The sequence below is a fragment of the Aricia agestis genome, chromosome 5, assembly GCF_905147365.1.
Source record: "Aricia agestis chromosome 5, ilAriAges1.1, whole genome shotgun sequence".
Taxonomy (NCBI): domain Eukaryota; kingdom Metazoa; phylum Arthropoda; class Insecta; order Lepidoptera; family Lycaenidae; genus Aricia; species Aricia agestis.
The window spans coordinates 13167202-13179641 of record NC_056410.1 but is presented as its reverse complement, the minus strand read 5'-3'; the positions used below and the strand labels follow the sequence as shown (position 1 = coordinate 13179641).

General features: G+C 37.2%; 1 protein-coding gene across 1 annotated transcript; it reads right to left on the bottom strand.

The window, feature by feature from the left end:
• Positions 1 to 6284: 6284 nt before the first annotated feature.
• LOC121727513 (protein MIX23) lies at positions 6285 to 7519 on the bottom strand. Its single transcript, XM_042115406.1, has 4 exons — positions 7444 to 7519; positions 7241 to 7343; positions 6897 to 7169; positions 6285 to 6436 (listed from the first exon to the last, which is right to left on the bottom strand). The coding sequence occupies exons 2-4, from the start codon at positions 7274 to 7276 to the stop codon at positions 6329 to 6331; spliced, it is 417 nt and encodes a 138-aa protein (XP_041971340.1). The 5' UTR covers positions 7277 to 7343; positions 7444 to 7519; the 3' UTR covers positions 6285 to 6328.
• Positions 7520 to 12440: the final 4921 nt, after the last annotated feature.

The following is a 12440-nucleotide window of genomic DNA, read 5'->3' as shown; positions in this document are numbered from 1 at the left end:
AAATGCTAGTATAATGTTGGTGATCATTTACTAATTTTGGTGATTATTTACTTATTTTGGTGATCATTTACTATTTTTGGTTTTAAGATGTTAAATCTTTGGTTATCATTTTACATTAAAATGGTGGTCTCTTAGATGAATGATTGGTCTCGCGCTCGCGCTACGACTAGATACCGTCGGAGTACTTGAAAAATGCGGCAACAAATCATACGCCTGATAAGGCGTAAGCGCGCCAGTCGCGCCGCAAGCTTCGGGTGAGGTAGATGTGTCGATAATTTTCGAAATTTTATGTTACGTCCGTAGCAAAATGCCAGTTTGCGTAGTGAAACTATGCAATAATAACACTACAAGAAACAAGAAAGGTACTGGCATCTCATACCATCAGTAAATCTTATATATTTAAACGAGCAATTCTTGTATATATATGGCAATTCGACTACGCCGCATGCGGCTAAAGTCGCAAGCCCCAAAGTCGTGCGGCCAATAGCCGCATGCGGCTGGTGACTAAAATCGATCGCAAGCGATCGCTTGCTGCGAATACTACTGTTGACTGGTGACTTGCCAGGTGACTAAAACCGACCCGTTAGTCACCCGTGTAAATGGGGTGGCGATTCGACTTGGACAGGCGATTCGACTGGTGACTTGCCGGGTGACTAAAATCGACCCGTTAGTCACCCGTGTAAATCGACCATTAAGAACTACTGGAGCAATTTTTATGTTATTTGGCAAACATGAAGGGACGTTAAGGGACATACGCTATTTTTTTGCGGAAAAATGTACGGTCGCGTGAAATTCCTAAATTACGCAAGCGAAGCCGCGCGGAACATATAATAAAATCGTAGGAAAGTCAATGCTTTACATTGAATATTTTTGTACAATAAATAATACTTGGGACGTGATCTACTATACTAACGCGGACGAAGTCGCGGGCAACAGCTAGTAATTAATAATGGCTTATAATTAACTGATCACCAGAAATAGTAACATTTCACAGACAAAAATAGTAAACGATCACCAAAATACAGACCGCATGCGGCTAAAGTCGCAAGCCCCAAAGTCGTGCGGCCAATAGCCGCATGCGGCTGGTGACTAAAATCGATCGCAAGCGATCGCTTCCTGCGAATACTACTGTTGACTGGTGACTTGCCAGGTGACTAAAACCGACCCGTTAGTCACCCGTGTAAATGGGGTGGCGATTCGACTTGGACAGGCGATTCGACTGGTGACTTGCCGGGTGACTAAAATCGACCCGTTAGTTACCCGTGTAAATCGACCATTAGCCGCATGCGGCGTAGTCGAATTGCCATTTACACGGTCGATTTTCACCGTGCGGCGGAAATCGTGCGGCTTTAGTCACCCGTGTAAATCGGCCATAAGAATCTTAAGATAATAAGCCCTTTTTATATAATTTCCCCCGTTTTTTCCACTATTTCTTGGCTCCTATCAGTCTTAGCGTTATAAAATATAGCCTATAACCTTCCTCAATAAATGGGCTATCTAACACTGAAATATTTTTTTACATCGGACCAGTAGTTCCTGAGATTAGCGCGTTCAAATAAGCCCTTTCATATAATTTCCCCCGTTTTTTCCATATTTTCCACAATTTCTGCGCTCCTATACTAATAGGAGCGCAGAAATAGTGGAAAATATGGAAAGACTACTTAGCGTGATAAAATATAGCCTATAGCCTTCCTCAATCAATAGGCTATCTAACACTGAAATAATTTTTTAAATCGGACCAGTAGTTCCTGAGATTAGCGCATTCAAATAAGCCCTTTCAAATAATTTCCCCCCGTTTTTTCCACATTTTCCTCTATTTCTTCGTTTCTATTAGTCTTAGCGTGATAAAATATAGCCTACTAGCTGGTGCCCGCGACTTCGTCCGCGTGGACTTCAGTTTATAGCGCGCGATGTCAACAAAATTGGTGTAAAAAAACCCTGGTACCCCTTAAATCAATAGAGCTGTGCAGTGTGCACACAATAAGTATTTCATTTTTTTATATTAAACTTTATATTTTATGCCAAATTTTAAAGCTTATTTAGCCCTCCAATTACACAACTTTACCCATAAACTATTTATCATTGATAGATTTAAGGTTACGTCACTGCACAGATAAGTACTGAGTTATTTAATACCGTAGAATAAATAAAACAATCAAGAAAAATCGAAACTTAAATGTAAGATGATACCACGTCTTATAGGAAAACTTTTGAGCAAGCGTCAGCGCGATGTAGAAGACGTACGGCGCCATCTATTATGAATTGTTGGAACTAACTTAATTTGAACAAATTTACGCATTTTCACCCCCATACAACCCTTTTTTCCAGTAAAAAAGTAGCCTATGTCCTTTCTCAGGCTTTAGACTACCTGTATACAAAATTTCATTACAATCGGTTCGGTAGTTTTAGCGTTTGGCGTGAAAGCGAGACTGACAGACAGACAGACAGACAGAGATACTTTTGGCGATTGGCGTGAAAGCGAGACTGACAGACAGACAGACAGAGATACTTTCGCATTTATAATATTAGTATAGATTATGTGCACACTGCACAGCTGTTTTTGGGTATTTTGATTAATTAAGGGCCGCGCTACACCGGAATGGCAGCGGCGAGGCGAGCACTTTCAGCGCTGCCATTCCGGTGTAGCGCGGCCCTAAGAGGGGTACCACTTACCAGGGTTTTAAAAAGTTTTTTAAATTTGACACAAATTTTGTTGACACCGCGCGCTATAAACTAAAGTCCACGCGGACGAAGTTGCGGGCAACAGCTAGTTATGAATAAAAACAATATTATATAGTAAAGTAGGTATGATTAGTTCTGTTACAATAATAAAGTAAAAAATAAAACGCCATCTGTTTTTATATATGAGAATTAAAATGCTGATTGCATTGATATATTTTCTGGATGGAATATAGGCCAACACGGTACACTCGAACTCCTTTATTTTAAAGCGCCTTCTGTTGTCAACTTGTCACATATATTAGAAATGCAGTAGGAGTTCTATAAGATAAGATAGATTGATTATTATTATACCAAGTGATTATATTATTAAACATAATATTCTAACGTATTAAAAACTATAAACAAAAACATACTAACTAATAAGTATGATTAGTTCTTTGTTACAATAAAGTAAAAAATAAAACGCCATCTGTTGAATCGTATTAGAACTAAAATGTTCATTGCATCGATATATTTCTGGATTTTTTATATATTATACATAGATTAATACATTTAAGATTTTTGAAATATTATAATAATACACATCCAAGACCCAGGAACATTGAAAACTTTTTGTTCCGCCTGCGGGACTCGAACCCAGGACCCCAGGGATGAGCGCTGCCCACGCGCAATGCGAATTAATTTTCATCGATATTTTCATGGAAATAAGATATTTTCCCACATCAAAATGTAGCCTATGTCCTTTCTCAGACTCTAGAATAACTGTGTACAAAATTTCATTGCAATCGGTTCAGTAGTTTTGGCGTGAAAGCGAGACAGACAGACAGACAGACAGAGATACTTTCGCATTTATAATATTACTAGCTGTTGCCCGCGACTTCGTCCGCGTGGACTTCAGTTTATAGCGCGCGGTGTCAATAAAATTGGTGTCAAAAGCTTTTTAAAACCCTGGTACCCCTTAAATCAAAATACCCAAAACAGCCGTGTAGTGTGCACATAATATGATTTTTTTTAATTAAACTTTTTTATACCTTTTAAAGCTTATTTAGCTTTACACAACTTAGCTGCATAATGCATTACACAACTTTAGCTTTGCCCAATAGCTAATACCCATAGGCCATTAAACTATTTAGTATTTATTATTAGTAGACTGTTGTTTCTGATTTCTATGTTGGTACGTGAGTTATTTAATATCATGTATAACAATCGAAAGAATCGAAATCTTATCTCAACATGGTACCACCTCTTATAGAAATACATATGAGCAAGCGATAGCGCGATCTAGGCGACTCTTGGCGCCATCTGTTCCAGTTTTTGGAACTAACTTAATTTGAACAAATTTACGCATAAACACCCCCTTACAACCCCTTTTTCCAGTAAGAAGTAGCCTATGTCCTTTCTCAGACTTTAGACTATCTGTGTACAAAATTTCATTACAATCGGTTCAGTAGTTTTGGCGCTGTTGTTTTTGAATTTTATATCTAATCTAAGTTGGTAGGTGAGTTCTTAGTTAATAACGTGTATAACAATCGAAAGAATCAAAAATCCTAGCTTGACATGGTACCACATCTTATAGAAATACGCATGAGCAAGCAATAGCGCGATCTAGGGGACTCTTGGTGCCATCTATTTTGAGTTTTTGGAACTAACTTAATTTGACCAAATTTACGCATTTTCACCCCCTTACAACCCCCTTTTCCAGTTAAAAAGTAGCCTATGTCCTTTCTCAGGCCTTAGACTATCTGTGTACAAAATTTCATTACAATCGGTTCAGTACTTTTGGCGCTGTTGTTTTTGAATTTGATATCTAATCTAAGTTGGTAGGTGAGTTCTTAGTTAATAACGTGTATAACAATCGAAAGAACCTAAAAACGTAGCTTGACATGGTACCACGTCTTATAGAAATACGCATGAGCAAGCAATAGCGCGATCTAGGGGACTCTTGGCGCCATCTATTTTGAGTTTTTGGAACTAACTTAATTTGACCAAATTTACGCATTTTCACCCCCTTACAATACCCTTTTCCAGTTAAAAAGTAGCCTATGTCCTTTCTCAGGCTTTAGACTATCTGTGTACAAAATTTCATTACAATCGGTTCAGTAGTTTTGGCGTGAAAGCGAGACAGACAGACAGACAGAGATACTTTCGCATTTATAATATTATAGTATAGATATAGATATAGATAATATTTTAACGTATTAAAAACTATAAACAAAAACATACTAACTAATAAGTATGATTAGTTCTATGTTACAATAAAGTAAAAAATAAAACGCCATCTGTTTAATCGTATTAGAACTAAAATGTTCATTGCATCGATATATTTCTGGATTTTTTATAATATTATACATAAAATATATTTAAGATTTTTGAAATTTTTTTTTAATACACATCCAAGACCCAGGAACATTGAAAACTTTTTGTTCCGCCTGCGGGACTCGAACCCAGGACCCCCGGGATGAGCGCTGGCCACGCGCAATGCGAATTCATTTTCATCGATATTTTCATGGAAATAAGATATTTTCCCACATCAAAATGTAGCCTATGTCCTTTCTCAGACTCTAGAATAACTGTGTACAAAATTTCATTGCAATCGGTTCAGTAGTTTTGGCGTGAAAGCGAGACAGACAGACAGACAGACAGAGATACTTTCGCATTTATAATATTAGTATGGATAGTATGGATTAGAAATGCAGTAGGAGTTCTATAAGATAAGATAGATTATTATTATACCAAGTGATAATATTATTAAACATAATATTCTAACGTATTAAAAACTATAAACAAAAACATACTAACGAATAAGTATGATTAGTTCTATGTTACAATAAAGTAAAAAATAAAACGCCATCTGTTGAATCGTATTAGAACTAAAGTGTTCATTGCATCGATATATTTCTGGATTTTTTATAATATTATACATAAATTAATACATTTAAGATTTTTGAAATATTATTTTAATACACATCTAAGACCCAGGAACATTGAAAACTTTTTGTTCCGCCTGCGGGACACGAACCCAGGGCCCCCGGGATGAGCGCTGGCCACGCGCAATGCGAATTCATTTTCATCGATATTTTCATGGAAATAAGATATTTTCCCACATCAAAATGTAGCCTATGGTCCTTTCTCAGACTCTAGAATAACTGTGTACAAAATTTCATTGGAATCGGTTCAGTAGTTTTGGCGTGAAAGCGAGACAGACAGAGATACTTTCGCATTTATAATATTAGTATGGATAGCCTTCCTCGATAAATGGGCTATCTAACACTGAAAGAATTGTTCAAATCGGACCAGTAGTGCCTGAGATTAGCGCGTTCAAACAAACAAACAAACAAACTCTGCATAATTATATTAGTATAGATGGTTTTAAGATCCATATTAATATTATAACTGCGAAAGTGTCTGTCTGGCTGTCTGTTACCTCTTCACGCCCAAGCCTCTGAACCGATTTTGCTGAAATTTGGTATGTTTGAGTCCCAGGAAAGGACATAGGTGATGGGATACTTTTTATCCCGGAAAAATGTATAATAATATACGCGATAAACGAATTTCGGCGCTACGGAGTTGCGGGCGTCATCTAGTCTTTAATAAAACAGTGCTTTAACTATAGACTATACAAAATTTATTTGTAAAACAACAGTCTTCATAACTCATTGGGTTTATAGTAAGTTCTACATTTTTCTGTAAACAATTTTCCAGTCTTTTCCTTAATAACCTCTTCCACACTTAACTCTGTTCGCAGCAGGCGTAACTGAAACAAAAAAAAAATTTTTGTTGATTCAGGATTTTGCATTATAATATGTGCAATGTGCATATATTTATATGTATATATTATACGAGATTCTTGGCACAACTAAATATTTATCGGGATCGAACCTGCACCCTCTTTGAGTGCGAGCCAAAGGTCTACCCATTAGGTGACCCGCCACGGACACTCAAATGTGACAAAGGGGGTGAAAATCATGAAAATTGTGTGACATACTTTATGGATGGTCCCTTAGATGACCTATTAGATGATTAATACTTCGATCGCAGATTCCAGGAAATGCTTTTGTATTCTATTGTTGTCGCAATCATCAGTGCTCTTATGAGGCTTGAAGAATTAAATAGTCAAAATAATCTCTTTCTTTTTTTTTCTCGTTATGACATAGTTTCTCTTGCTGCAACTTTTATAAACACAAATTCATTTTACATGATTTTGCAATACATACCTTTCTTTGTTCAAATTTTAATTTTTTTAGGATGTCTAAACTATCAGGTTGCTGTTCCTTGGCAATCTTAAGATTTTTTACAGTTTCAGCAGTGACAACAATACAATTTTTAATAACATTTTCCCTTTCAGTATGTCCTTTTTGAATTTGTTCATATAAATCTTGACAAGCAGAAGAAGCATCTACTTTTGCTTTAAACGATTCAGTGGGGATAGAAGTATTCAATGCATAAACAATTTTGTCGTCTAGGACCCTCATTTTCTTCAGGATGTCCTACAGAAATGAAAAGAGGTTATTTCGCCGGCAATGATATAAAATTTATGTATGTAATACGAAATACAAACCTGAAACTCTAAAAAATCAGGGCAAATGAAAGTCATCTTGTGTTTCTTTTCTCAAAAAGTAATATCAATAGATGATAATCACAATCGTCAATCTCTGCATAACCTTAAAAATTGAACTGCATAAAAACAATGTTTAAAATCGTAGAAGATATTGCTTAATTAGTACATAACATTATGTAATTTCATATCATAAATCAGATTACTATAAACTTTTCGTAATTCATTTGTATTTTTTCGGATTGCTCAACGAATTCGATCGAGGCGGCGACTTGACGGCAACGCAGTGTTGCCAGTGCTGTATGTTCCAAAGTTACTTAATGTCATGCTAAAAGTAACATTTTGTGGGGAAAAGTAACATTTCGTATTATTTAATATTTAAAATGCCGGGGGGAGGGGGGGGGGGGGGGTGTTAGGATTCAGAATGCACGAAAAATACTATACATATAGAGATGAAGTTATTTATTTTTAGGGTTCCGGTAAAACGGGACCCTATTACTGAGACTTTAATGTATGTCCGTCTATCCGTGTGTCTGTCCCCAGGCTGTATCGCAAGAACCGCTATAGCTAGACTTATGAAATTTTCACAGATTATGTATTTTTGTTCCCGCTATAACAACAAATACTAAAAACAAAATATTATAGTTAAAGGGGGCTCCTATAACTTGATTTCTTGGCATTTTTTGCTGGATATCAATAATAGGTAGGCACTTGATATTTCCACAAAATCCCATGTGTACTTTATTTATACTTAAATAAAAAAATATTCAAATTAACATATTATAATAAAATAAGCTCTTATACAAAAAAAACACAATTTTTGACCTATTTTTGCTCTACCACGGTATGGAACCCTTTATGAGTGAGTCAGACTCACACTTGGCCGATTATATTTTATTTTTACGAAGGCATTTTATTTTGTTTAGCTCCAAGTCTACCAATAGGACCGTCATTAAAACTTTAAACTAAGGTGCGACAAGGCTTTAATTTTATGAACGTGGGCGGGGGCGTTTTTGTATGATGGCAGCATTAGTTCCTTTTTTCGCCACGTTCATTTAAAGCTTTGTCAGCTGTGACGACAAAACTCAATAAAACTTAGTGCGTTTCGTTATGGTTTCGTTTTCGCATTTTTGGTTTCAAATATCTTTTTTTTTTCAATTACCAAAAGTAACGTAAAAGTAACATCTGTAGTCATGTCACATGAATGTAACATGCAAGTAGAGATGGGCACGTACCTGGGTATTTACCCATCTACCCGGTATTTACCCTCACGTACCCGGTAAATACCCGTATCTACCCAAAAGGGCGGGTAGATAAAATTCAATACTTAAGTTACAACCACCTCAAGAACGGTAATAGCTAAAGAGTTGAAATTTTCGCAGATTTTGTATATCCGTTGCCACTATAACAACAAATACTAAAAACAAATTAAAATTAATATTTAAGGGGGGCTCCCATACAACAAACGTGATTTTTTTGGCCTTTTCTGCTCTATATCAATAAAAGCAACAGGTAGGTACTTGATTTTTTCACACAATCTTTAGTTTTATGTTAACTTTAATATTTAACAATAATATTAATATAAAATAAAAAAATAAAAGGGGCTGTCATACAAAAAACACAAATTTTACCCTAATTTTTCTCTATAATGGTACGGAACCCTTCGTGCGCGAGTCCGACTCGCACTTGGCCGATTTTTTTATTTACATTCTATTATTTTATTACATTTTTATACTTAAAATGTTAATCCTACTAATCTTATAAAGGCGAAAGTTTGTTTAGATGTATGGATGTTTGTTATTCTTTCACATATGGGCGTACCGAGGGGGGCAGGGGGGCAGCTGCCCCCACCTGAGAAAAAATATCTAGTACTTTCACAGAAAACTAAAAGATAATATGAGCGATTCTTACACAGAAGACGTAATAAATCGATTTGCCGAAGACCCTCGAAAATTACTTTTAAAATTTTGAATTTCTTCTTTGTATGGCACGCATCCATTGATGCGTCCATGTATTTACTATTTATCTTTATTTACAGAAGATCTTGTGGGGCTCGTCTTTTTAATCTTTTGAATGTTTGGTTTGGTATAGTTTTCATTAATTTTTTTGCCAATATATTGGGATGTGATTTTATCCTTTTACAATAGTTTTGGAGGGAGTTTTTAATTTCCTCTTTTACATACTTGATTTTTAGATCATTGTGGATTTGGCTATTCCTAACATAATATGGGGCTCCAGTTATTGAACGCAGGGTTTTAGATTGGAATCGTTGTAGAACTTCTATGTTTGATGTGGAGGTTGTGCCCCACAACTGCATCCCATAGGTTCAGATGGGTTTGAGTATTCTTTTATACAAAATAAGTTTATTTTCTAGTGATAGTTGTGACTTGCGGCCTATCAGCCAGTAAAGCTTTCGTAGCTGCTTGTCTAAAGCCTTTCTTTTGTTCCTATGTGTTCTCCATGTTAATCGCCTGTTGAGATAAATTCCTAGGTATCTAACATCGTTTGACTGTGGTATTTTTATACGATTAAGTTCTACTTCTGGACATGTTTCGTGTCTTAATGTGAAAGTTACATGGACAGATTTATTCTCGTTGGCTTTTATCCTCCAATCTTTTAACCACTTTGATAGGTTTAAAGTTCTTTGCAATTTTGCCGATGCTACATGGGCTGTTTGGTCTACTGCGAGGATTGCTGTGTCATCTGCGAATGTGCCTGTCAGAGCTTCATTAGCACTTGGAAGGTCAAATGTGTTTAGAAGGTAGAGATAACGGCTCAATATACTGCCTTGCGGCACTCCTGCTTCGATTTCATGGAGACATGTGACACTATCTCCGTACTTAACATAGAAATATCTATTGCTGAGGTATGCGTTAATGAAGAGGTAAAAGTTTAAGAGTGACTTTTTATGAACTTTATACAACAGTTTACGATGCCATAATCGATCGAAGGCCTGTGATATATCCAGAAAAACAGTAAGATTTGCTTTCAAAAGCTTTTTGAATTTCTTCTACCAGTCTTCAGTCCCATGCGCTTGGCGAAAACCGAATTGATATCGGGTAACAGTTTACTAGCTCTGATTTCTGACATCATGCGTTTCAGGAAAAGTATTTGTAAGACCTTGGAGGGCACTGTTCTGCCAGTTTATGAAGAGGTAGAAGTTTAAGGGTGGCTTTTTACGAACTTTATACAACAGTCTACGATGCCATAATCGATCGAAGGCCTGTAATATATCCAGAAAAACAGTAAGATTTGCTTTCAAAAGCTTTTTGAACTTCTTATACCAGTCTGTCCTGCTCAATAGTCCCAGTTTCGCCAAGCGCATGGGACTATTGAGCAGGTACCTGCTCAATAGTCCAATGCGCTTGGCGAAAACCGAATTGGTGATGGGGTAACAGTTTACTAGCTTTCTAGCATCATGCGTTTCAGGAAGAGTATTTCTAAGACCTTGGAGGACACTGGCAGAAGACTTATATTCCGGTGAGATTTTTCATCCGATGGATCTTTTTCATCCGATGGATTCTTTGGGTTTGGGGATTAATATAATCTCTGCTACTTTCCGGGGGGCTACTTTTTTAAATACACGCGTTAAAGATTTGAGTGAGATATTTGATTCCTTTTTTTGGTAGCTCTTTTAGTATTTTTGGTGAAATGTTTACGCCAATTTTCATGCTGGGGAAGATTGATAAAGTGATTCCCTCAAACGAGGATATACCATTGGTGACTTTTTTGTGGTGAACGCGCTGACTTGTGTTTTGGTGCGGTTAAATGGAACTGAGTTACGTCTACCCCATTCAACCCCGAGAAATATACGGGAAGTCACATTATCTGTACAATCATCCGCATATCAATGAATGCCGTTGGTCTGTAACATGTCATTGATATGTTGTATGAATAGGGTAAGCGACAGCACACAGCCCTGAGGGATACCAGCGTCAACAGATAGAGTATCAGAGCATTCACCATCAACTATGACTGCTAAGAAACTTGTGAACCACTTGCATAATTTCTTGGGACTCCGTATGATGGAATCTTGGATAATAGTGATTTGTACCAAACCCGATCAAAGGCCTTCGCGATGTCCAAACTGACAGCTAATACCAACACATTGTTAATCGCCTGAGCCAACGATGAATTAGGTACGCCAAGAGAGCCGAGCCGAGCCTTAGTAATCCCTGAGCGTCCAAGTGTCGAAAGAGCTGGCTATTGATGATGGACTCCATCATCTTCGAGAAGAGGGAGGTTATAGCGATTGATCTGCCGTTGGAAGAATTGGAACGGTCACATTTTTAAGTATCGGATTCACAAAAAGCTGTCTTTCAAGAAGCCGAAACTATGTGAGAAGGATAGTTGAGCCATAAAAGACGCGTTAAGAGTTAAGACCGGAGCCAACTCTGGAGCACTCACTGGAGCTACTTGCACTGAGCGCTGATGAAACCGAATATCCGACATGACGCTCGTACATCGCGGTATGGTTGGCGGTTTCCGCCCTCATCATAAAGGGTCGAGTTGGACGCAAAGAGCATGTCATAAGATCGGCATTCTCTTTTGTGTGTTGAAGGAAACACAGTGCAAGCGCTGTTTCACGCCGGTTTTTTCGGAGTCGACCCATTTGTACCGAAGGTTCGCTCTCCCACGGTTAAAAGGGAAAAATTTTCTTTTAATTAACGCACAGGCCAAGAACTTTTTATATTCAAATATAAAAAGTTCTTGGCCTGCGCGTTATTAGAGTCATTAGCGTTTACTCAAAAACAGTTCTCATTTGCATAATACATTAATTTGCATGTACATAATATATAGGTTCAAGACTGTAAAGGTTCACAATGGACTATGCAGGTCCACTACAAGTCATCGCCATTGTGTAAACGGAATAATGGTGTATGATGGCGGACGATTTTCAGGCGTGGCGAGCAATCGCGTGCCCTGCAGTGGGTCATCGTGCCATTGTGTACTGGCTATATAAGAGACAAGATTTTGCACACGTGTTCCTCTAATGAAACAGGCATTAATTATAATTGTATTTCACAAAATTCTTACGTCAAAGAGGTTTTATACCTTGAGGTTGGAATTGTATAGGCTCAAGGTTAGCTAGTGGAACCTTAAAATTTCTTAGACAAAATTACTCAACAATATTTCGTGTTAAGTACCTACAATTACTAACAAATATTGAATTACGAGTAGATACTCGTACTCGTACGTAGGT

Bases quoted from the DNA above. Each gene is read 5' to 3' on its own strand.
- LOC121727513 (XM_042115406.1), bottom strand. From the start codon at position 7,276: ATGACTTTCATTTGCCCTGATTTTTTAGAGTTTCAG. The intron at 7,170-7,240 runs GTTTGTATTTCG...TCATTTCTGTAG, and splicing joins CTGATTTTTTAGAGTTTCAG to GACATCCTGAAGAAAATGAG. The intron at 6,437-6,896 runs GTATGTATTGCA...TTTTTGTTTCAG, and splicing joins TAAAATTTGAACAAAGAAAG to TTACGCCTGCTGCGAACAGA.